Source organism: Lepidochelys kempii, chromosome 1 (assembly GCF_965140265.1).
Source record: "Lepidochelys kempii isolate rLepKem1 chromosome 1, rLepKem1.hap2, whole genome shotgun sequence".
NCBI lineage: Eukaryota > Metazoa > Chordata > Testudines > Cheloniidae > Lepidochelys > Lepidochelys kempii.
In genome coordinates this window covers 184140516-184166684 of record NC_133256.1, presented here as the reverse complement: position 1 = coordinate 184166684, position 26169 = coordinate 184140516, and the positions used below count along the sequence as shown (strand labels likewise).

The following is a 26169-nucleotide window of genomic DNA, read 5'->3' as shown; positions in this document are numbered from 1 at the left end:
TCTCTGCCAATGAGCTGGGCAGGTGTCCACATTGCGAACTCCCAGCACAGTGGACACCAGAAGACCCTTTGTCACAAAAGTGTCCTTGGCAGAGCACCCCCTTCAGGAGTTCCATGAGGAGCGCAATTGTGCAGGTCAAATTGCCCCCACCCCAGCAGACACTGTGAGATGTATCAGTCTAACAGGGGCCAGCCCTCAGCCCTCCAGCTGAGGCCTTTTGGCTGTTTCAGGGTTCTCAGGGTTCCAGGTGAAACAACAGGACAGTCCCCTATCAGCAAACAAGGTTAAATAAAAGGAAAAGGAAGAAAACATGCAGGCAGCTTTAGTCAGGATATTGGCCCCTCTTACTTCAGAGGGCCTTGGAAATATCACAGTCCAACTCAGAGTTGACTGGTCTCTAGTACAAGTCTGTCTCCTTCCCCTTCTTAGCTCAGGGAATCCATGTCGGCCTTCTGCAACGGCAGGACTCTGCAGGGTGTCAGACCTCTCTCAACAGCCTCTTCCCTTCCCAAGGTTGCCCCCACCTGAGTGGAGGTCCCTCCTTTTAACTCCTCCTCCAGTTCTGGCAGGATTTGCATGTGTGGAGGGGCAGGGCCACTGCAGCCCCAAGCAGCTCCTTACCCTCATCCTTGCTGGTATGGGGTTTATATAGCCTGTCATAGTTATTGTTAGAATTCACAGCAGAGAGACCAAGAACCAAACAGGACATGAAGACTGAGCTATGCTCTCCTTCCCTGAGGACAGTCACTTATCATCAGGGCTGAAACACAATGGCAGGGTGTGAGGGGAAGCTTGGTCTGGTGTCCACAGCACTAAATTTACTTGACTAAAGAGAGACACAGTACAATTGGCATTCCACCCACAAGAATGGACCAGGCTAACCCACCTGTAGGGTGATTCCTGAACACAAGGAGAACCACTGTGATTCTGGGGCTTCATCTGGATTTAACTCTTCCAAAGACACCATGTTAGGTGTCCATGTAGTTTTCAGAGGAGCCTGATGTAAGATATTGTAATAAACTGGCCAGAGGGGAGTGATTGAGAGTGTGTGTGTGTGTAGGTATGAGCTCTCTGTCTCATACACCCTAAGAGCAGAGGACAAACTCCCCTCTCCATGGCTTGGGTAAAATCCAATAGTTATATAATCTGTGGATTTCTCCATCAAGCTTTATAACTTTCATTGTATTGGTATCTTGGCAGAACTTTCTGCAGACATGACACTTTCACCCATACTCCATTATTTCCTGATATGCACCTCTTCGTGTGTCGCTGTTGCAGTTGTTGCTCTGATTTTATACCAGACTTTAAAATGCAGAGGAAAGCCATTTGGAACTTAGTCACTTACTGCTTCATAAGGGGTGGAAATGCCCCAGCATCACATTACTGACTCTGCATGTTTACAAGGAAATATACCTTATCACTGACCTGTTTGGCCAGGTTGAGGTTGAGGGAAAAGCTCAGGGCTCCAGTTACTGACGATGTCCAAGACCTATGGAAATGTGCTAAAGAAATAGTGGTGATTTTTCTACAGAACTTTTAAACCAACCCAAGAATTCCACAGCAGAGGTATAATTCTCTGTTAAATTCTATATGTGTCTGAAAATTTTTGTAGAACAGATATTCTTTATTTCAAGATGAGGGGTTTTAGAATAATTGAATAGAACCTCTATTGGTTTCATCTGCATTCAATCCTATGGGCTTTGTATTAAGGGCTGTGTCCCTGTTTAGATATACAAAAATGTTTCATTACCTCGTGGCTGACTTACCTAGTAGGGGGAAATATCCCTTTATTCTGCCACTGCCAGATGATGGAAGTGCCCCAGTGCTCTTACTAACTGGATGGGAGAAGTGCACCTATGCAATCAGTGATGGTTTTCTCGACCTCTTGTGAATGTTAGAGCTATGTCTGAGGGTATGTCTATACAGCAAAAGCTGGGCATGGGCTAGCCTACCTGAGCTAGCTTCAATCCAGCTAGCACCGGTAACCATAACAGTGAAGACAGTGCCGCACAGGCTTCAGAGCAGGCTACTGAGCTGAGTATGTATCCAAAGTCTATGCTGGGCTTATGCTTCCTGCACAGCAGTGAAGACAATGTAATTGTAACCCACGTTAGCTGGATTCAAGTTAGCTCAGGCAGGCTAGGCCATGCCCAGCTTTTGCTGTGTAGACATATCCTGATACAAGGGGGTTTAATATTTCCCCTGTATGTTTTAGAATGGGGCCAAAAGGCCATTGAATTTCACTTTCACATCCTGCCTGGGAGGTGGGTGGATGATCTGCCATTAGGTGTAGCATCTCTCTCTTCTTTCTACCATTTCCTTGTTATCGAAACTCCTGTGATAATTTCCTCCAGCCCTGGGGGCCAGATGTGAAACTTCTATTTAAGATGGAAGCCTCCACCCAATTAGACCTGTTCAATTCAATATCTGCAAGCTTCTCAGACAGCAGACTTTAACTTTCACATATTCTTACTTCTACTGGAGTATCTGAACATGTTCTAGAAATGGAAAGTAAAACAATCGCAAACCTGCTGGCAATAAAGGAATTCTAACAGAGACAATACAACTGTCAACTAAGCCAAGGAGTTCAGCTGTGTTGAGATGAAAGTTTTTCAACTAATAGCAGAGGAAGTATAGATGATAACTACAGTGTGTGTGTTGTCCCATCAAACCACTTTGATCTGATGATGTCTTATTTTCAGCCTCCTGGTTAACTGGACTGGCAGATACTGCCACAGTGCCGAATACAGTAAGTAGAATTTGTTCTTATTTTGGGCTGACACATCCAGTTTCATTTTAACTTACTTGGTCTCACACAGCCCCCAGATGTCAATTTCTATGTTTTTGTGTCATTGTTTATGTGGCTATATATTAATGAAAATGTCTGTGACCTGTATGTTTGTGTCTGTTTTTGTGTTTGTTTAAAATGCACGAAGTAATTGCATAATTGTAGGCAAGGAATGTAATGCAACATCTGCCATAAAAATATCATAAATTATTTATTAGAAAGATAATGCAGCTTTAAGGTTGAGTTTTTGAATGCACTGACTTTCCTGAGATCAGAATTATGGTTCCCATGTCAACCTTAACTCTGCCCTTGTGTATGTAAGCAGTATACTAGAGTCTTTGATTCCACATCGCATTCTGCATGAGTAAACGGGTATTGCACATCCATAGCATTTTGTTTTCGTCTATAGGTACAGAAAAGCTGCACTTGCTTTCCCTTATGTTGTATTATCTGTCAAGCTGTATTATGTCACATGGGCCACTGCTGTGTGATTGTGTAGTGAAAGGCCCCGTGGTGATGCACACATTCTAGGAGAAAGAGGTAAAGTGTTTGTGGGAGCTAGCTCTCTGAACTCTCTGATTTTGTACAGTTAAAATCTAAATATTGACCTTCGCTTTTAAATATAATTTCCTTCAGTACAATTGAAATGCTAGATAGATACAGTATGAAAATACCTACCAAAGGTTTGGCCCCACTGAAGTTACTGAAGAAAACACCCATGGACTTCAGTAAGGTCAGGAACTTAAAGCAGGTTTTCACTGTAATTTTGCGGTGGTAGTGATGCCACAGTCTCTCTAGACCTTATTGTTTTTTACTCATCAGGCTGTCTAGTTTCAACCATCCTTGTTCAGCACCTCTCTCTGTCATCTTATTATCTACACAGCAGCTTCGTTACCCTCTGCAGATTAATAACATTCAGAATTATTATTGCACTTGTGCAGGCTGGCAGGGATATATTAAAAACTATGAAGCCTGATATGAACAGTGAGGAATAGAGGAAGGTAACAAACTGGCTAAACCCTGAGAGGTGAGGAGCACCTGTTGAGCTTGCAAAGCTCCCTTTGGTCAGCGGGAGTTTCAGGAAATAAGTCGGTGTTCAGCTCCTCTCAGGACCTGGCATAAAGCGAGTACATTACAAATGAAGAAATATCTCCTTATTCAGGGATGTTTGCATGCGAAAGCAAGGAGACTACCTATAGAACTAAAGGAAAATCTGGGGGGATTTTTCTTTCCGTAATAGTCCTGTGTTTGTGCTGGAAATGGCCCAACTTGTTGATCACTTTAGATAAGCTATTACCAGCAGGACAGTGGGGTGGGAGGAGGTATTGTTTCATATTCTCTGTGTGTATATAAAGTCTGCTGCAGTTTCCACAGTATGCATCCGATGAAGTGAGCTGTAGCTCACGAAAGCTCATGCTCAAATAAATTGGTTAGTCTCTAAGGTGCCACAAGTACTCCTTTTCTTTTTGCGAATACAGACTAACACGGCTGTTACTCTGAAACCTGAGAGAGAGAGAGCATTTAAGCAAAATCACCAAATATTATTTGATTACTTCTTAATGGGAACAACAATTCTGCTTAAGCAGATGCCTTTGTGTGATTTTTGTGGTTAGATTTTTTGTTTTGTCTCACTCTTCTGCAGTTTGTTTGCTCCCAGTGCCTTTCAGTAGCAGTGATACACGCTGAATTGCTTCGCTGCCTATTCCTAGCTGTTGTTTTATCTCCTTCCAGGTTGGTTACTATTGGGCCGTTACTCTGGAGGTCAATCAGCTGTCCCTGGCAAGGGCAAAGCTGAATGCACAGATCCTAACCCAGTGTAGCTAGTACCACTCCCGACTCCCTGGGTCTGATCAGTAGCACAATGGGCTGTGCAGCTTCTCAGACAACAGTGTTACTATGAAAGTAAAACAGCGACTTCTATTCATTGTAAATTCCGCTTAATGATGGCAGCGACCCATCAGAGTGTCCCAAGCAAGAGAATTTCACCATGTCCTCAGTTATGTTATACTGTTAGCGTCAGCATTTTATAAACAGCTTTGCATGTTGCTGTTGCAAAGTGAAGGAGAGTTATTGTATCTGTGAAAAGATGCCTGCTGGGCTCACCCTGCATTAAAGGTCTGTGCTCTTGACAACAATTCTAGGTGGGTGGAAGGACAATGTCTGAGTAGGAGGTGATTTGGCCCAAACCCCCCAGCAATAGCTACACCACAGTTTCATGTCCTGAGTCATATAGTCTCAGACAAGTGCAAATGTTGCTGTCCTAAACGGTGATATGGGGAAGGGGAACGAGATTACAGGGCCTGAACTGAACAGGTCTCTCATTCTTTCCTGTAATAGGTTGGTAATTTACGACATGGTGGTGGTGGTGGTTGGTATTCTCATAGTATGTAGGCAGGGGGGCTGGAACAACTTGTATAGTGGAAGTGCTGAGAGCCATTGAACCAAACAAACCCTGTATATATGATGGAAACCACTTCAAGTCAGGGGGTGCGGCAGAGCCCCTAGTTCCAACACTTATGTGTGTAGGAGTCTGAGTCATGGACCAGGTCCTCACTAAGCTGCTGTATTTCTCTCTACCCTCAAGTGTCACCATCTCTGCTCCATCTCTTCATTCAGAGTAAATTGTGATGGAACTTCACACGTCATTGTCCTGATTTCATCCATTTCACTTTGGTCTGTATTTGGGATGTTGTATAAAAATATGCTTAATGTATTGATTTTTCTTTGTATTGCAGACTGGGAATAACCTCAAACTCACATCCAGGCCTGGGACAGTTAACACAACTAACTCTTCCACCGTGGAAAGTATCTATCAGAATTACAGTGTACAGAACATACATAAAAAGGTTAATTCTCTTAAAACATAAAGGCAAAGAATCTAGTCCTAGCTCAGCTATTTTCTGTATCAAGAATATCTAACGCATCCTGGGACCGTTCTGAAATGGGGCTAGAAGTCCTGCAGCACATACATATACCTGCTCCAAAAATTCTGTCCTTTCTGTCAGGAAGACTTGGCTTTGATCCACCTATTGCAGATTCCTCTCGGAGTTGCTGAATTACTTTTCTGTGGTTGGCCTTCATAAATTGAAGGAGTTCTTATTGTCTTCATCGCTCAGGAAAATGGAGGCAGAAAGACGGGTGGGGAACAACATGTTTTAGTAAATTTTCTCCCTCTTTGGATGTCCATAAATACCTTTGTCTGAAATGTTAAGGCCCAAGCTTCAAAAACATTCATCAAAATGTCATCTGTAAGCTGGAGCCTTGGGCATGCAAAATGAATACCTGTGTGCCTAGTTGCCAGCCGACTGTGAGAACATGGGAATTGCATTTTGACAGTTGCACTACCCCTGGAATCCTGTGGTGGAAACAAGTGAAACTAAGGACCCCAAAAACTCCTAAGGATAGGGAGCCCCCCCATTACAGAAATGCAATACTTGTCTAGCTGGCAGAATTAAAAGAAGTTTTACTAGGTAGAAAAAATGGTTTACATTCAGAATTAGCAACATGGGACTGGTAGCAACTGATCTTACATTATATCCTATGACTTTTTTTTTCTTTTTTTAATTTTTCTGATTGGCTTCTGTCATTATATATGTAAGGTCTATACAAAACAAATGCATTTGCACCTGATCTGTAAGTGGGAATGAGTGATGGGCAACACTGAAAAGTTTAGTTCAAGTAAACATCTAAAAACCATGAATGTGTGTCTGAATCTGCATCCAAACCTCTTTGGGTATACAGTTATTTGACCACTTAGAAATGAATGGCCATGCAGTGCTCAGATATTTATGTTAGGTACTCAGAGGACTTCGGGACTGAGCAACATAAAAATACAAAGGACCAGATTGTGGGCAGCCTGTGCAGGGACAGAAAGGGGAGAAACTTGTTCCTTTACATCCTGGTGCAGCCTTCCTTGCATCTTGGTATGTGGAGATAGGTGGAGGTAGTTATTTACCTCCACCTATCTCTGTTTACTATTGGGATGATAATCTCCCAAGAACAGACTTTGTCATAGAGCTGGTAGAAACTTAGAATTTCCATTCTGCAGATTCCAGTTCCATTCTGATTTGGAATGATATCTAGAAAATTCCAAAATTTCCTGTGGACAGGAAACCCTGAAAAATTTTCAGTTTGGAAAAATCAGAACATTTCTCTTCAGTGGCCAGCTGCCTGCAGTAGGGGACAGCTGTGGGAATCCCGCCAGAATCGGGGGTGTCTCCTGTTGTGCAACAAGGAGCCTGAAAGCTCTGAGAGCCTCAGCTTCAGTTGGGGCTTCTTGGCTTCCATGTATGGCAGGGCTAGAGTGCCACTGCTAAAGAAACTGCTTCTGAGAACAAGTGACTGTCTGATCAGGAAGCGATCAAGATCCAGGGACAGTATTTGTCATTCGTTTGTGAAGGTATAACGGTAGCGTTGATAATGACCCCTGTCATGAGAGGTATTGCATTTGGATCTCTGACCCGGATTATGTGTTGAGACTGCACCGTAAAGTTTCAGTTGCTTGCCAGTGTTTCTGCATGTCACACTATTATTGTGCACTTGTACATACACACAGAATTATGGTGCTGTATTGGCTGCATAAGCTTATTGGCTGGGTAGTGCTCTGGTTCCTCCTGGTATGGCCTGCTGCCACCCTTGGACCAGACAGCGGAGTGGAGCAGATGCAGCAGTGGACAGAATTCCAACTATGGAACCCAGCACAAAAAGCTGGGCCCCAGGATTTTTCCAGTTTGTGGGTCTCTGCAGCCCCATCTCTGAGACATAAGGTACCAGGACTCTGCCTTCCAACTCCCTGCCTTATAGGTGATGTCAGCAGCTGCAGCCCACGAAGCTCACTGTGGACCCTGTGGGGTGATATTTAGGGGGTGGGGAGTTTCCATGAAGAAGAGGGAGTGGGAAGGAGGCACACACTGGGGGATTTCTAGGAAGGAATGGGAGATTTGGGGTTGAGGGAGTTCCTAGCAACCAAGGTGGTGTGTGTAGAAAGCGGAGACCTGAGGAGAGGTGAGGTGTTTTTAGGGTGCTGAGGCAAAGAAGGGGAAGGCAGCAGAGCTGGCTGATACCGGGGGAGGGCATTATGGGCAAGTTTAATAGGGAATGAGGGTGGCTGAGTAGTGGAGGTTCATTAACAGTACGACTAAAATGAAGTCTCCACTTTGTCCTGCCAGCCCAGCCACTGAGCTGAAAATGTGGCAAAACAACCTTTAACTTGAGTTTTGGGACCTAACTTTTAGAGCACACTCAAAAAGGAAAACAAATGTAATAATAAATATTGAACTATTTGTTTTGAAATATTTTCACATATACTTGAATGAAAGAAATTGCATCTGCTGTTTTATTCTTCTTATGGGAGAGGATCCCTTGGTCCCCTCTACATTTGTACAGGTTTGCACATTTAGATTCCTCAGAAGCAGTTGGTGGCAAAAAGGCTATCCAAGAAAATACAAAAGTCTACTTCCTGCTGCATCTGTCCCGAAGATTCTCTCATTCTCTTGGCCCCAGAGTTGGTAGTGGTGCTTTTTCAATCTGTGACTCCCAGGGATGCCTTTGTAACTCTTCATATCTAGGAATGAAACCACCCTTCCTGGAAAAGAGCCACCTGCTCCAAAAACCAGCAGCTTGTTTGCCTAGCTTCACAAGTTGTCATGAACACACCACCCTAGCTTTCTAATCTCTACATTGACTCCCCATTGAATACAGACACCAGTTCAAGATCTCGGTCATGTAACTCAAAACCCTCCATAGGATGGGCCCTAGGTACCTGAGAGAGTGCCCCCCCGTTCCTGACCACGCAGTCCGATGATAGCTATGTTCTACTGAAACCGCAAAACTGTAGAGAGAGATTCGCACATCAGAGACAGAACCTTCAAGAGCTGGACCTAGAGGATGGAACTCACTCCCACAAGCGACAAGAATGACCACACAACTAACCACTTTCCACAGCTAAATGCAGAACATATGACAGTTTTCTCTGTTTCTATACAGGCATACAAAAGACTCCCACACATACAAACACTTAAACACCATATGAACTATTCAAGCTATTTCTCTTGTAGACTGGAAGAGGGGAAAATAATGCATAATTTAAGTACTTGGAAGGCACTCAGATACTGTGGAGTTGGGGTCTGTAAGCCAACCTAGGCCTGAAAACCTTCAGAGAAAAAGCTGTACAAGAATTCCAAGATAAGATCAACTTTTCAGCTGAAAACCTAGTGCAAGAGTTACCATATTTCTGACCAGAATAAAAGATACGGGTTTAAAGAACACAACAAAGTCAGGTGTGGGAACAGCAAGAATGCCCTGCCAGATTGCCTTTGCAGAATGAGAATTCAGATTTGCCCTATTCCTGAAATACCACCTCAAAGATCTCCTCAACTCTCTGGAGGGACTATAACAGTCTGGAGGATATTTAATGCCACAAGTCAGGATGAATGTCATAAAAATAAAGGGAAGGGTAACCACCTTTCTGTACACAGTGCTATAAAATCCCTCCTGGCCAAAGACAAAACCCTTTCACCTGTAAAGGGTTAAGAAGCTAGGATAACCTCGCTGGCACCTGACCAAAATGACCAATGAGGGGACAAGATACTTTCAAATCGGGAGGGGGGAACAAAGGTTTCGTCTGTCTGTGTGATGCTTTTGCCGGGAGCAGATCAGGAATGCAGTCTCAGAACTTCTGTTAGTTAGTAAGTAATCTAGCTAGAAATGCATTAGATTTCCTTTTGTTTAATGGCTGGTAAAATAAGCTGTGCTGGAGGGAATGTGTATTCCTGTTTTTGTGTCTTTTTGTAACTTAAGGTTTTGCCTAGAGGGATTCTCTGTGTTTTGAATCTGATTACCCAGTAAAGTATTTACAATCTTGATTTTACAGAGGTGATTCTTTTACCTTTTCTTTAAATAAAATTCTTCTTTTAAGAACCTGATTGATTTTTCATTGTTCTTAAGATCCAAGGGTTTGGGTCTGTGTTCACCTGTACCAGTTGGTGAGGATTATTATCAAGCCTTCCCCAGGAAAGGGGGTGTAGGGCTTGGGGGGATATTTTGGGGAAAGACGTCTCCAAGTGGTCTCTTTCCCTGTTCTTTGTTTAAAACGCTTGGTGGTGGCAGCATACGGTTCAAGGACAAGGCAAAGTTTGTACCTTGAGGAAGTTTTAAACCTAAGCTGGTAAGAATAAGCTTAGGGGTCTTTCATGCAGGTCCCCACGTCTGTACCCTAGAGTTCAGAGTGGGGAAGGAACCTTGACAATGGAGTTGTGATAAGATCTTGTCAATTTACAGAGCTGACTGAGTGTGAAGCAGGGTCAGAGCGTCTAGCTTGTGTTCAGTTAAAGTTTGTCGTCAGAACTTGTTGGACTTTTGAGTATCCTTATTTTGTTCTGAAATGCAGAGGGAAATTGTGCTGGCTGATACTGCCTCACTTCTGAGTTCTGTCTCATACAGCTGCAGTCACACAGGCCGCCTCTGTTCCCCACTCCTACTTGCACTACCGCATGACAGCTGACAGGCAGGGGGAAGAGGAAGAAGGAGGAGGCTGCAGCAGCATCTGCTGCTGGTGCTATGTGGTAGCTGGGGAAGGTGATGCAGGGTGCAGCTTCATCTCTGTGGCATGGTTCATGTAGGCAGAGGTCTGGTTCTTCCACACTTCCAAGAAACCTCATCATCCTCCCAGAAAATTTCTCTGTAGCCCTGCGGGACAGTCCGACTCTGCTTCCATCACTGGCTTACATCAAAGCAAAAACCTGAAACACCATTGGACTCCAGCAAGTCCCTGCTCAGCTAAACTAACAGATGCTGCAAATTTTTGGAGGGATTAATGTATCTGTTTCTCAATCACTCGCTGTACCCAAGGGGCAAAGTTGACCCCTTGTGGTGTGAAGTCTATAACCTTGCTTCTCGTACACTACGGGCTAGATTCATAAAGGGAGTTAGGTGCCTAACTGCACGTTAGGGGACCAGCTTCAACAAGAGAGACCCACATCAGAATGCCCAATAGCCCAGGAGTTACAGTAATCACCTGAGAGATGGGAGACCCATGCTCTAATTCAGGGGTTCTCAAGCTTCATTGCACCGTGACCCTCTTCTGACAACAACAATTAGTACACGACACCAGGATGGGGGGGACTGACGCCTGAGCCTGCCCAAGCCCTGCCACCCCAGGGCAGGGGACAAAACCAAAGCCCTACTGCCCCAGCCTGGGGGCCTGTAACCTTAGCCCTGCTGCCCAGGCCTGAAGCCCTCAAGCTTGGGCTTTGGCCCTAGGCCCAGAAAGTCTAAGCCAGCCCTGGCAACCCCAGGTCGTGACCCACAGTTTGAGAACCACTACTCTAATTCTTTCTTCTCCCGCAGGTAGGTGGGGGAATTGAACTCAGGTCTCCCATATCCTGGCTAAGTAACCTAATCACTGGACTAACGGTTATAGAGGAGGCAGTGTCCTCCCTCCACCAGCACTCGCATAAGAAATGCCTTAGGTGCTTGGCTCTAGGAGAGACTTTACAGGTGTTTATAACGCTTGCCGATATAGGTGTCTCCCTCCAGCTCAGATTTAGGTGCCAAGCCCCCTGCGAGGGGTGGGGCTTAAGAGACAACCCTTTTGTTTGCCCCTCCCATCGTCTAGCTTAGGTGGCTCCCTGTTCAGTGTCCTGACTCTTAGGTGCCTAAGAATGGGATTCACATCTCCCTCCATTCATTGTATAGGGAGCCTGGGTATCTAACTCAGGCTTTGTGAATCCCAGTGGTTTTCTAGTTGCCTAAAAGTTAGGCATTGCAACGGTCAGTCCCTTTGTGAATCTATGTTCTGCTGTCATGCCGATGGCCAAGTGGTACAAGTTAGGTATGGCAGAAGATATATATTCTAGTCTGTCTTAGAAAACGAGACTCGGCCATTAGTTTGTTCTTGTGCTTATCTGTTGTGTGTGATAGAAATAAAACAAGTTGTGGTTAATTTTCTTTATTGTAAATTATTTCCCACATCCTGTGATGTACTGGTCAGTCTGATGTGTGTCATCTTTGAGCTGCATTAAGTAGGCGCAGTTGGTCTGGTGCAAAGTAGCAGATCAGTTGCTTTAACTTTATCTTCTCTGAAGTCATAGTGAAAAGGGAATATCTGGCTAACCAGACGGTGACTCTCAATGGACATTCTGAATCTGTGAGCTGAGAGGTTTCTGGACAGATGCATAGAGCCGAGAACAGGTGGGTTGTCATAGTAAGAGGAACAATAGGAAGTTAGGAATCAAGGCAGAATGAGGCTTGCTTTTGGCTCTTATGATTTATTACTTTTACAATGTGATTCTGTTATATTTTGGTTTGCACAACATGTCCATCATGGTGATATCTGAGCACCTTTCAGAGATGCATGAAGTGATGTGACTGGTTTCTGTCACGTACGTTGCCGTCTATACTTCTCTCTTCTCTCAAGGTGTAAATGTGTCTATGGATTTTATTGTTATGCACTGGTATGCTTGTATTCGTTATGGCAAAGTCTAAAAGGTGCATCTTGCACTCGGGATGGAAAGTAGGGAGAATTGAGGTGTCTTAAATCAAACGTTGAGACAGCTCTGGGTCCTACACAGACTTAAACCAAATGTAATTAGGTCATTCTGTTTATTGTTCTCAGACAATATAGTTTTAAAAAATAAATATAGGTGACTCATAAATGCGCATGGAATAGTGCATATAACCCAAGTGAGTATTGGCTTAAAACAATTTCTGATTAATAGTTTTCTTGGTCCATGTACAAGGAGTTGATGGGATCAGATCAGTTTCCAGTGGACAGGTGTTAATGCCATAACAAATAATCACAGCTAACTTTAATTTGCAATGGCACTTTTATCACCAGTCTTGGTAGAAAAGCCAAGTACTGAAAGAGTACAGAGAATACTATTCTGTGATACCTTCTCAGCCATTCCCAGAGGGAGGGAGTTAGGACACGTCTACACCAGAAACTTTTAGCCAGGTAGTAATATTGCTTAGGGTTGTGATATTTTACAACATTTTTATAATGGCAAAAACCCTAGTGTAGTTATTTGGGGAAATTGGTATGAACTATACCAACAAAACTACAGTTATTGCTGGTAGAAGCTGCGTCTACCCTAGGAGGGTTTGCTGGTAGAGCTCCACCAGCCACTCTTTTCTAGTGTAGACTAGACCTCATTCATCTGTAAAATGGGGTGTCACGGGGGGTCTCTCATCACTAGGGCACCTCCTACTGGATGCTCTGGGGATTAGCTCTTTTCAGTTTTGATGCCCCCTTCTGCCACTCATTGCATGCCCTGATGGCTCTCTTTCTTACTTTCTGGATGCTCTCTTCCATGGCTTGGCCCTCCAGCCAGGTCACTAAGTGGTTTTCCCCCTTCCAGGGTATCAAAGTCTTTGCCTACAAACTGTCTTAGGCAGTCTTCCCATTCACTGCTCCAACTGTGCCACTTCCCCAGTGGCTGGTAGGGAACCCAGGCCCACCCTCTACTCCAGGTCCCAGCACAGGGACCCGTTAATCAGCAGCTAAGATCTGTATCGTCTTAAACTTTGCTGTCATTTCACTTAGCCTTTTCCTACACCCTGTCCTTTCCTCCTTCTCTCTCTAATGTTTAGAGAGTGGCTGCAGGCTCCCTCACTGCAGCCGTCTTTTGCTGGCAGCTTCCTGACTTTCTATTAGCCCCCACCTGTTCCTTCTCAGTTGGCTCCATCATGGTTTGTTTAATTCCCCTCAGCTGTGACCTAGATGGTTAATTGGCCCCTTTCCAGCCTCATTAACCCCTTCTAGGCTAGTGTGTGTGGGGGGTAATAGCACTTCCATACCTCACTGGGGTGTTGTGAGGATAAATGCATTAAAGAATTATGAGGCACTCAGATATTATGGTAACTGGGCCATATAAGTACCAGAGCTTCCAGAACAGGTTTGAGACATGGTATTGTGGTAATGTGGGGGAAGCTTTCAGAGCCAGTGCCTATTGTGCAGATAAAAGTCTTCAGTCTCCAAGGGTACCAGCCCTGCACCTTTTATCAGCACTAAATTCATTTTTAAAAAATTTAAAAGTGGCATTTTTCTGTTGAGGCATCAATGCCAATCAAAGGAATGAAATACAGAATATTTATTATTATGGCTTCAACAGTGTTCTAGCTACTATAATCAAGAAAATGTTAGTGAAATACACTGTGTAGCAGTAAATGATGCTAGAGCTAGTTCCATTGTAAAAACTCTATTTTTGGTTGCAATTTTCTCTGTGGTGGGGAAAACAGCACAGCGGCCCAAAACTGTAGCATTTAATTTCAGAAAGGGGAACTATACAAAAATGAGGAAGTTAGTTAAACAGAAATTAAAAGGTACTGTGCCAAAAGTGAAACCCCTGCAAGCGTCATGGAAACTTTTTAAAGACACTGTAATAGAGGCTCAGATTAAATGTATACCCCAAATTAAAAAACATAGTAAGAGAACCAAAAAAGTGCCGCTGTGGCTAAACAACAAAGTAAAAGAAGCACTGAGAGGCAAAAAGGCATCTTTTAAAATGTGGAAGTTCAATCCTAGTGAGGAAAATAGAAGGGAGCATAAACTCTGGCAAACGAAATGTAAAAATATAATTAGGAAGGCCAAAAGAATAATTTGAAGAACAGCTAGCCAAAGATTCAAAAAGTAATAGTAAAAATTTTTTTAAGTACTTCAGAAGCAGGAAGTCTGCTATACAACCAGTGGGGCCATTGGACGATTGAAATGCTAAAGGAACACTCAAGGACGATAAGGCCATTGCGGAGAAACTAAATGAATTCTTTGCATTGGTCTTCATGGTTGAGGATGTGAGGGAGATTCCCAAACCTCAGCCATTCTTTTTAGGTGACAAATCTGAGGAACTGTCGCAGATTGAGGTGTCATTAGAGGAGGTTTTGGAACAAATTGATAAACTAAACAGTAATAAGTCACCAGGACCACATGGTATTCATCCAAGAGTTCTGAAGGAACTCAGTTATGAAATTGCAGAACTACTAACTGTAGTCTGTAACCTATCATTTAAATCAGCTTCTGTACCAAACGACTGGAGGATAGCTAATGTGCCAATTTTTAAAAAGGGCTCCCGAGGTGATCCCAGCAATTACAGGCCAGTAAACCTGACTTCAGTACAGGCAAACTGGTTGAAACTATAGTAAAGAACAAAGTTGTCAGACACATAGATGAACATAATTTCTTGGGAAAGAGTCAACATGTTTTTTGGAAAGGGAAATCATGGCTCACCAATCTATTAGAATTCTTTGAGGGGGTCAACAAGCATGTGGACAAGGGCAATCCAGTGGATATAGTATACTTAGATTTTCAGAAAGCCTTTGACAAGGTCCCTCACCAAAGGTTCTTAAGCAAAATAAGCTGTCATGGATTGGTAACTGATTAAAAGTTAGGAAATAAAGGGTAAGAATAAATGGTCAGTTTTCAGAATGGAGAGAGATAAATAATGGTGTCCGCCAGGGGTCAGTACCGGGCCTAGTCCTATTCAACATATTCATAAATGATCTGGAAAAAGGGGTAAACAGTCAAGTGGCAAAATTTGCAGATGATACAAAACTACTCAAGATAGTTAAGTCCCAGGCAGACTGCAAAGAGCTACAAAAGGATCTCTCAAAACTGGGTGACTGGGCAACAAAATGGCAGATGAAATTCAATGCTGGTAAATACAAAGTAATGCACATTGGAAAACAACAATCTCAACTATACATATAAAATGATGGGGTCTAAATTAGCTGTTACCACTCAAGAAAGAGATCTTGGAGTCATTGTGGATAGTTCTCTGAAAACGTCCACTCAATGTGCAGCGGCAGTCAAAAAAGCAAACAGAATGTTGGGAATCATTAAGAAAGGGATAGCTAATAAGACAGAAAATATATTGCCTCTATATAAATTCATGGTATGCCCACATCTTGACTATTGTGTGCAGATGTGGTTGCCCCATCTCGAAAAAGATATATTGGAATTGGAAAAGGTTCAGAAAAGGGCAACAAAAATGATTAGGAGTATGGAACGGCAGCCATATGAGGAGAGATTAATAAGATTAATTTCAGCTTGTAAAGGAGACGACTTGGGGGGATCTGATAGAGGTCTATAAAATCATGACTGGTGTGGAGAAAGTAAATAAGGAAGTGTTATTTATTCCTTCTCATAACACAAGAACTAGGGGGTCACCAAATGAAATTAATATGCAGCAGGTTTAAAATAAACAAAAGGGAGTATTTTTTCACACAATACACAGTCAACCTGTGGAACTCCTTCCCGGAGGATGTTGTGAAAGCCAAGACTATAACATGGTTCAAAAAAGAACTAGATACGTTTATGGATGATAGGTCTATCAATGGCTATTAGCCAGGATGGACAGGGATGGTGTCCTTAGCCTGTTTTTGTGAGGTGATGGTCTGTCCAAGACAGCAGCTGGATTGTGATGACTTTTATGTTGACCTGTAGGCCCAAGATCAGGTCCAGGGCAGGACTAGCTGTGTGGGATTGGATATTTGTAATTATTCCAAATCCAAGTATTAACCTCAGAAAATTCAGAGTAAAGGTTAACCTTACAAAAAATCAAAACTTGTTTAAGTTTGGAAATGCATGGTGAAGGTACCCAAACAACCTTAACACTGTCCTGTAGCGATGCCATGCAATAAACATACAATTATAGTTAATGCATATCACCTTTTGTGGTCTTAGGTAAAATGAAACTGATTTTTAAGGGCACAGCAGATTGTTTCATACAATTTTTATCCAATGATGTCACTATAGTTCAGGATAACAAACTTGTCACAGCAATCAAATGAATGAGCTAGCTGAAACAGTTGAGCTAGATTGTTCCTGGCAGTGTTTATGGTGGAGGACAAATAATATTTCTTGGTCTCGGCCCACAGCTTCACAAAGTTTCGAGTTATGAAGCAAAACTCTTCTGGGTTCATTCAGAGCCTGGACTATCATCTTTCTTTCACTCTAGCGCAATTCCTGTTCGCAGACTGTAATCCATATAGAGGCCGCAATTTTCAAAAGTGGCCTCAGGTTTTGGATGCCTTGCATGAGACACCGCACAATGGATTTTCAGAGTTCCCTGCAGCTTCTGTTGTTTACGACGGGAACTGCAGTTGCTCAGCACTTCTGAAAATCACATGACTCAGACTGGGCATCCAAAATGGAGAGGCATTTGTGACCGGGAAGTCTTAACGAGACCTCAGCGATTAACAGGAACAGGAAGTCATAATCGTAAAATAATAGCCTCTAAGTACAGAAGATCTACATTTGTTTCAGCGTGCTCATTGATTACATGGCTTCACTTCAGGGCCGAGTTAAGATTGTTTGGAAGCCTTAACTGTGGTAACATAGTTATAACCTATTGTTCCCTTCCCACCTCAGCCCCTGGATAAGCCAACAGAGAGTTCATAACTAAAGTTGCAATCCTGTTACAGAGGAAAGTTTGGGAACAAATTGCACAGTTCCCTGTGAGTCCAAGTGATTTTTCTCTATTTTTACCTCCTGCAGTTCACCCTGATCTTTCCTGAAAGATGTATGAAACACAGGCAGCTCTGGTTACTCTCCTCCCCCTCCTCCTTTTCAAACTGTTTCAAGTGGTAGGTAAGTGAGAAAGTTCACTGAGTAAATGCAATTCACTAACTACTCCTAACAACTTAGAGTCTCATCCAGCTGCCAGTGAAGTCAACGGAAAGAATCTTTCCCTGATTTCAGTGGGGGATTGCATCTGGACCCTTCTATCCAACTTTTCAAGATTGCTCAGCATGGAATAGCTCTCACTGTTCTCCATGGGAGCTGCTGGGTCCTGAGCACTTCTTGAAATCTGGCCATTACTGCTGTTACTGAGCAGTTGGCTGTGGAACAGAGGCCGGGATATGATGTATGTCTGCAGGAGTCCCCTCAGGGCTGCAGTCACCAGTGCAGCAGCTGGCTCCCCATCTAGTAGCTCTTAGGTGAAACTCTGCATCCCTGTGCTTTGGTGTCTGTCTGCCCCTTGTTCAGAGCTGCTGGTTCTGCTGCTGCTGGGGCAGCTGTTCCTTCTTCCTTCTCCTTCCAAACTTCTTGCCCTTGGTTTTTCATACCGCCTCTCCAAGTGTTCACTGACTCAGACTCTCCCCGGTGTAGGGTAACCTGATTTCCCAATTTTATAGGGACTTTGTCTTATATAGGCACCTATTACCCCCTACCCCTCTGCTCCAATTTTTCACACTTGCTATCTGGTCACCCTACCCTGTTGGTCTACAGGCAATTCGGTGTCCTTGTTTTGGATGGCACTCCGCCCCAGCGAATTAGGTTTGGTTCTCCTGAGGCCAAGTCTATACAATGGATTTCAGAGTAATGGAGGGAAAGAGAGGAAGGGCTTCATCCAGTCCCACTCTTGCAAACCTAGAGGGATATTTTGAAATTGTAACATGTTAGAGCAAGAGGTTACTGTAATTTACATGTATCAAATTAGAGTAAGGGATTTCTGTAGTTTACACATTTCTCTGACTTCTCAGCATGTAAATTACTCCAATTTGCTCTCCTAGTCCAAGTAGCTTTAAGAAAAGCCTAGGTTAATGTGTCACCAGCATGCCTCCAACTTGTCTCCTAAGAGGTTAGAGAGAGTTTAGAACAAGTATAAATCAGCATAATGTACACATTCCTCCAGTCCCCTCTGTGTGTGTTATGCTAATTTAAATAATTTCTTGGCTTTGTCAGGCCACCTAAAATAGTGGTTGAACTAGCAACATCGCTCAGGTGTGTGTGAATTCGCTCAGGGCTGTAAAAAAAGAGAGAGAAAATTGTGCCCTGTGCGATGTGGTTAGATAGAACTAAGCCCCACTGTGGATGCATTCTTCCCATTAACCGAGCTACAACCTCTCAGAGATGAATTTGCTACAAACACAGCAAACCCCTTCCATTGCTGTAACAAGGGTGTTAAGCAGCGTGGCTGTAGTGGTGCAGTTGTGCCTGTGCAGACATATCCATAGCCTGATACTCACTTAGGGCTTGTCTACAAGGCGGGGGAGAAAAAGACAGCAGTAGCTAGTGCACACTGTGCACTGAGTGCCTTTGTGCGCAACAGCTTAATGCAATTTGAAAGTGCATTAAATTAAACCACCCCAGAGCACTTTGAGGGTGCCATCAGAGTGTCCACATGGGCAGTTCGTGAGGAGAAGCTAGTATGCTTTAAATTCACACCCTCATTTACTGCACACTAACTTGCACATGTAGTCAATCCCTATTACTCATCTCTGAGTTTGGCCTCATGTCTCTCTCCTATTTCTGAGTTTGACTGAACTTACATTGCAGTCACATCATGTTTCCACTTCCTGAATATACTGTATTCTTTCTTATGTTTGCGCAGTGCAAAATCTTTTAAAAACTAAATTTAGGTATCTAATTGGACTTCCTTGATACATAACATGATATAAAACCTGGAATAAGTCAGAATCCGGTATTTAATTTACATAAGCATATCATAAAATCTAGCAGGTCTTTTTACAGCCCTTCCACTTCTAGTGGTAATCAAAACAAAATAATACCTTTAAAATAAGGAACTTGAGACCTAGCTGCAAGATCTGACTAAAAAGGATGTCATTCCATTTAGTAATCTACCTGCGCTACCATTTAAACACTTATATAATCCAGTAAGTTAACTAGCCCAGCGTGTTTTTCTAATTTCATAACAGCTAAAGAAATATTGATAAATAAAAACATTTGGGTTTCAGTGCAGTTATTATATTCTCCATTACATATTATTAAAACTTACACCTTGTTATTGTCCTCATACTCCCTGCTCTAAGATAAACAGCTAGAGATAAAGAGGGCAGAATTTCATAGTGTAATGTTCCTTTGTTCTTTTTTTCAGGTGATGTAACTGTTAATTGTATGGTTGAAGTTCAAGTTCCAAGAAATTACCAATATCAGGGCAAACCTGGGGACTCCCTGAGTATAGAGTGTCCAGTAAAGTACTGCACAGAAAAGCCAGCCATAAAGTGGTGCTTGATACAGGGGATGAAGTGCCTACTTCTGAAAGATGGGCCAACAAGACGCTCAGTGTGGAGAGAGGGGAATGTGGCTGTTCTGAACTTTATGTCGATTCAACAGAGTAACAGTGGATTGTATCGTTGCCGAGCTGTTGTGGGCAGCCTGAGCCATGAAAGCCATGCAATAAGGGTTATTCTTAGAGGTGAGTTTGGTACCAGGATCACGTATGCTCCTGCATATTAAATACAGATCTGCTTTTGGATGCTGTTTAATGCATCCCAGGGGGATAAAAATGGTGATGGATGTTCTACTGAAGTATGAAATCTGCACTCATCACTATCCCAGCACCTTACAAATGCACATCAGTCCCGACCTGAGAGAGGTTTGGAATTCTTTCATCTCTTTTAATCTGCATTCAGTTCGAGTGGCTAATGCAACTTGCCCTGTCTACGTTAGGGTTTTAAAGCAGGTTTGCTATCACATTTTACAAATGCACCTTTTTATCTAGCATGGATAAACCTGGATTGGGTCAGGCTCCCTTCAAAACCTGTCAGTGTTATTTTAGCTCCGTGTCCCTGTCTCGGGGGTTGACTATGCTGCCTTTTGAAGGGTCCCAGATGCTACTGGGTTGGAGATTGGGCGACCAGGCCTGAAAATTAAACCCAGATCTTTCTCATGACAGCCCGAGCATTAGTCATAGGGACAGCGCTATTTCATTAAAAACAGCAGTGTAGACATGCCTGCTCAGGCTCTGAAGCCCGGGAAGGGGATTTGGCTTCAGAGCCTGAACTGCAATGTATACACAGTTGTTTTTAGCACAGTAGTGTGAGCCTGAGTCTGTAGACCCAAGCTCTGAGACTTGCTGCCGCAGGTTTTAAAACAAAGTATAGACGCACCCTGTCGCACCAGGCACCAGAACCGAGAATAGGAATTCTTGCACCTCATTCAGGACACAAGATGTAGTATGCTTTGTAGATGAAACTCAGTTGTGTAGTGAAGGAGGCAGGGGACTGCAGAGAGAAAGAATGGTCTGGTGGTTAATGCAGCTGAATGCTGCCCTGGAGAAATGGATTCTATCCCTGCATCTGCCAAAGTTCCTGTACAATGCTAGTCAAGTCACTTAAACCACACTTTTCATGGGTGGTCACTAATTGTGTGTTCCTCATTTTTGGGTGCCCAGCTTGAGACCCTGATTTGCAGAAGTGTTGCTGAGTGCCCACAGCCACAACTGAAGTCAATGGGTTTTCAGTGAACAAAGTCCTATATGATGCTAAGAACTCTGAAATCAGGTCCTAAGCATCTCATATTGGGCACCCAAAATAGTGTATACTTTTCACCTTAATCTCTCTGTGCTTCAGATGTCTCATCTGTAAAATGTGAAAATAAATTAATGAGTGTTTGTGAAGCACTCCAATACTACAGTGATGAGCACCTTAGAAAAGCCCATCAGGAAATGACTAATTCTGTGTTCAGAGCAGGGTCTGAATAGTGAGCAGTAAATAAGTTGTGTGGCTACACATTGAACAATGAGGATAAAACAAAATATAGAATAGGTGATCGTTCAGTAAGTATTGTCCATCCTGTGCACTGAATGAGGCAGGGGCCCTGCGGCCAGATTCTTCCCTGTGTATTTTATCTGTCCTGTACTTGTCTGCCTTTCTTCTCTGTTCTTTTTACCTTCTCATCTCTCTCTCTCTTTCCCCTCCCTCTTCCACCTTTTTGTCCCCCCCCATTTGTTTTCTTATTCCCCCTCTCAGTTCCTCCGGGCAGCAACAGAAGACTACAGACTGCTTCAAGGAGGGGCATCCATTAATGGCTTCATGAGTCTAGAGAGACACGTTCTTGTAGCTTAAGCTGAGTGCCAGATTTTGTGGCCTTGTCCCTGTGAGCTGCTCCCATGGCCACCTGCATTAGGGGCCACTGTAGGAGAAAGGAGAGGAAGTGGGTGATTTCCAAGGAGCCACCTCCTGCGTTACTCACAACCACAATTGCACAATGGGGAAGAGAAAATTTGATCTCATGGAACTTGTTCCACCACCCACTGGTGTGAATTCCTCACAAACCACTAAGCCTTGAAAACATTACAGGTGCTGAAACTTCTTAAAATTACAAGAAAGAAAATTAAAATAAACAAGAAAGGCAGTGCCTGGAAGAAAGAAAGTATTATCCCCATTTTACAGATGGGGCATTGAGGCAGAGATATTGATTGCCCAAGACCACACAGGAAGTCTGTAGCAGAGTCACAAATTAAATTCAGATCTTCTGAGTTCCAGTCCAGTGCCTTAATTGCAAGACTACCCATTTCTGTGGGATGGGACATGGGAAATTCACCACAAGTAAAAACAAATTAACAGGTGGCTGTCAGTCTTCTCTTCTCCCATCCTACATGTCACCCTCCTCTCCTCTCAGGAACACGGCCATTTCCTATGTTGTTGTCTTTCTAAATGTGTCTACTCTGGGGAGTGTTCAGCTGAGAAGGATAGGCACAAGAGCTGCCATACACCTTTCCCTTTCCTTCCTGGTAGGTAAAGTCATAATGCCAACTGTTCCTGAACTACTGTCGCACAGGACAGGACGCGTGGAAGACCAGGATAAACTGATTTACCAATAAGTCACGCTCCGTTATTTTTTTATTTTTCAGAAACCACTGACTTCATTCCCATGACTTGTGAGCCCCAGGTCCTGCCGGGCAACCTGGCTGGTAAGTGCCTCACCAGGTCCTGCAGCATCCCCTTGTGCTGGGCCACCGAGCATGGGATGCCCCCCATGGGCCTTATGCCCCCCATGTGGACCCTGGAGCTCCCACCCCAGCCTTGTGGTCTTCCTGCCTCCCCTGTCCTTTGGGGCTGGTATCCAGAGCCCTCTCCAGCCCCCTCCCTCCTTCCCCAGCTGGCCTCTTTCCCTCCTCAGGCTGCCTCTAGTCACCTGCTTCTGCCACATCCCAGCCTCTCCACACCTCCCCAGGGCTGCTGTCTCGAGTCTCTTTGGTCCCCCCACTACCCGGAGCCTCCTTTCTGCCCCTCTGCTATCCCAGTCCCCAAAGGTGAATAGTACCACTAGCTGGATCATAGTCCAATAGATTCATCTCCTGGCTCTGAGCTCAAAAGTACTCATATACTCATACCCTCCTTTGCTGCCCAGATCCCAGTCCACACCCATTCCTCTTCTCCCCCCCTCCCCCGACCTCCCATCTCTGCTACTTGGCTCAGTTGGGGGCACGGAGGAACCTTTGGGGATGGGGTGAGTGGCAATTCCAGGCAACTTGGTCCAGCTCTGTGCATCCAGTTTTCAGTTTATGGAAATATGGTCACCCTACGCACGGAGGAGCAGAGGGATTGTGTAAGTGCAGTTGCTCCCTGGGTTGCACTGGGCCCAGTGAAGGCAGGAAGAGCTGGAGGAGGACACTAGAGGTATCAAAACCCACTCTGTAATTTTACATATTGTCTCAGATGTTTCCACTAAATGACGGAATCCACAAAGTAAAATTTTAGTGCTACGTGTGCAGAGAATCATAGACTATCAGGGTTGGAAGGGACCTCAGGAGGTCATCTAGTCCAACCCCCTGCTCAAAGCAGGACCAATCCCCAATTAAATCATCCCAGCCAGAGCTTCTAGTAGAACTGGGTGGGCTGCTGAGACGAAAATAAAAACTGACTGGAACCCTGGCTCAAACCAAACGAAACCAAACCTCTTCTGAAGTTTGAAAAATTCAGTTCTTTATCCCTTTTCAGCTTTGGTTTCCTACGCATTTCCTTGTTCTCGCTGGAAGAAGAAATGATCGTACTGAAGTATTGCCAGAGGGCTTGAGTACTAAACTGCTGGGGTTGGGCTAGGATGTTTGTTTGGTTTTTTGTTATATCTATGGCAATCCAAACACACAGAAAGTATTGGAAATCTCAAGAAAAATTCAGTCCTCATAAGATTTCCAGCCCAGTCTTGCCCAGGGGCCAAATTCAGTGGGAATTGTACCTGCTTAAGATGAGGCTTCATTTAATGCATGTAATTCATCTAGATCAAATAAATTGGGGTGTTTATCTGAAATTGTCCAAATGTTGGGGTGTTTATTGGAACTTCTGAACATTTTAGAGGTTTACTTGTCACAAATTCCTTCACAGTGGTGCCACCCTGCAACAGCGTGAAGTAAACTAGTGATATGATCACTTTGATACCTGCTAGAATGAAGGAGTGACAGGTTACTGCCTCTTACCATCCTGGTTCTTATGGCAGCTTTGAAATGGCTTTTTTGGATGAGAATTTTCTAACATTTCAACATAACTCTTTATTTAGTCTTTTATGAGAGATTTGCCTTTTGCACTACCACATCATGGAGATCTTTGACTGAGGAGAGTTAGGTGGGACTCCCTTCAGAGCCTAGCAGTGTTATTCCTATTTTGATGCCCCTTAACTCTGGGGTGATCGTGCTACCTCTGAAGCGCTCTCAGATCCTGCTGGCTTTGATCAAGGGAGATCAAGCCTGGAAATTAAAACTCAATCTTTTGGGTGAAAGCCCAGAGCAATGATCTCATGGTCACCAGGCTGGCCATGATAAAATTACTGAGCAGGAGGGAAGGGAGAATACAAATCAGGCTTCATCCCAATAAAGGTCATTTAATGGTGATTATAGCCTGGCACAAAAAGAGGCTATGGGTCTGCGGAGAGATAAATCTTGTTGATCAGTATCTTTGTCCCACGCCTCACACAATTAGCTATTTAAAGCTGTGCACCGATAATACCTCCAAATGGACCTGGGATCTACTTCATGGGGAGGTTTCCATGGAGTACAAGAGCAGAAACATTAATCTGAGGGGAATTCAGAATTTGCTCATCTGTAATCGCATCCTAAGTGACACTTTTCATTTTTCTTTCCTTCTTGTATCCTCTCCAGATAACGTCGTGCTGTCTTCAGTGACTGGTTACAGGGCTGTGCTGAGTTGCTCTAATATGTCACTAGTGAATCTTATCTCAGCAGTATGGAAGATAAGACTAAGGGATGGAGCTTGCTGTTTATTAGCATACAGGGCTGATTTAAATAAAACTGTCAGAACAAATTGCAGTGAGAGGATGGACTGGGCAGCTCGACCTGATCATGACCCCACCCTTCAGATTCACCCTGTGAGACTCTCTGATGAAGGATATTACATGTGTGAAATTGCAAACATTGATGGAAGTCTCCATCAGAACTACACTCTGAGTGTGTTAGGTAAGAAACACCTTGTGTCACATTCCCACCCAGTGGAGTGCAGCCCAGAACTACAGCATGTAATGGGCAGGGGGCAACTGATGTGTCACTTCCCACGGGCTTGAGTGGAAAAATCAGGCAAAATTCCAGGGTTGGTGGGACCCAGGCAGGGAGGGAAGGAACAGCCTCCTTGCTCCTCCTGCTGCCACCTCAGCTTCATCCCCATCCCAGCCAGACCAGAGGTGGATGGGACACTCCCACTCTCTGGTGCTTTCTGTACCTGGCCAGGAGTTTGTCTCCTCAGTCAGAGACCTGTAGGGATACTCTGGGCTGCCTCTGTGTTTGTGGCCATTCTATTCAGGATGTATATGATCACTCTCCCTTCCATCTTGGACTCTACTCATAGAGATGCAGCCTCATACATAGTTCCCCACCCCACCCATGGCTATAGGCTTGGAGGTCGGACCACAGTAACACCGGGCAATGCCCTGACACCTCTCCATGACTGGGGGTGTCTGTGAGCTATAACCAGGGAGCATCAGCCAGAGCTACATCCCTACATGTGCCCCAGCGTTGCCAACTCTTGCAACTTGACCACAAGTCCCATGGTTTTGCCTTCGGCTGCAAGAGCTCTCATGATGATGTGAAAAGCTCCTGCCCTCACATGATTTTGGAGCTGGTGCCCTTTCTCACTTCCTTTCCACTTCCAGCAGCTACATGTTTCCTGATTCCTCCCTCAATGTTCCCAGCAGCCACCTGCTTTCCTCTTCCCCAGCCCCAGTAGGTAGCTGCTTCCCTTCGTCTCTCCCTCTCTCCAGCTTTCTGAAGCTCCTGCTCACCCGTCCTCATCACTCCTTGGCTCAAATGGGGAAGTGAAGTTTTGTGCAGCCACATTAGAGATTGTCTCACTAATAACAGCACCAATGTCCCTCACGTGGTCCCTCCAGCTCCCAAAGCAGCAGTAGGGGACATTAATGAGTTTTTCACACTAGTGAGAAATGCCACATCTAGAGCTGCACAGACTTTGGCGGCTATGGAAACAGGTACCTGCCATGGCCTGGGAGGCCGAGAGCTAGGGACAAGGACTTGCAGGCACTCAGTGCAAAATGGCATAAAGGTGACTGTGTGGGAACAGCTCTTGCAAGAGTTCCTGCAGCCAAGGGCAAAATCATCTTTGAACACATTCGCAAGAGCCGGCGGTACTGTGTTTGTCTCACACACATTGGAGGTGGGCAGAGGACAGACTAAAAT

At 44.2% G+C, this 26169-nt stretch overlaps 1 protein-coding gene across 6 annotated transcripts in view; it reads left to right on the top strand.

Moving 5' to 3' along the window:
• LOC140895078 (CD160 antigen-like) overlaps window positions 1-26169 on the top strand; it is a 64078-nt gene that overhangs the window by 24754 nt on the left and 13155 nt on the right. For 3 of the 6 annotated variants that reach the window (XM_073304302.1, XM_073304328.1, XM_073304336.1), the window contains 5 exons: window positions 11872-11977; window positions 17277-17369; window positions 19621-19941; window positions 22381-22440; window positions 24625-24939. In XM_073304302.1, the coding sequence (XP_073160403.1) occupies window positions 17300-17369; window positions 19621-19941; window positions 22381-22440; window positions 24625-24939 (766 nt within the window). In that variant the 5' untranslated portion in view covers window positions 11872-11977; window positions 17277-17299. Of the gene's footprint in view, window positions 1-2702; window positions 2750-4850; window positions 5635-11871; window positions 11978-17276; window positions 17370-19620; window positions 19942-22380; window positions 22441-24624; window positions 24940-26169 lie in introns of those variants that run through there. The other 3 variants (XM_073304311.1, XM_073304321.1, XM_073304346.1) reach the window with 3 other exon arrangements.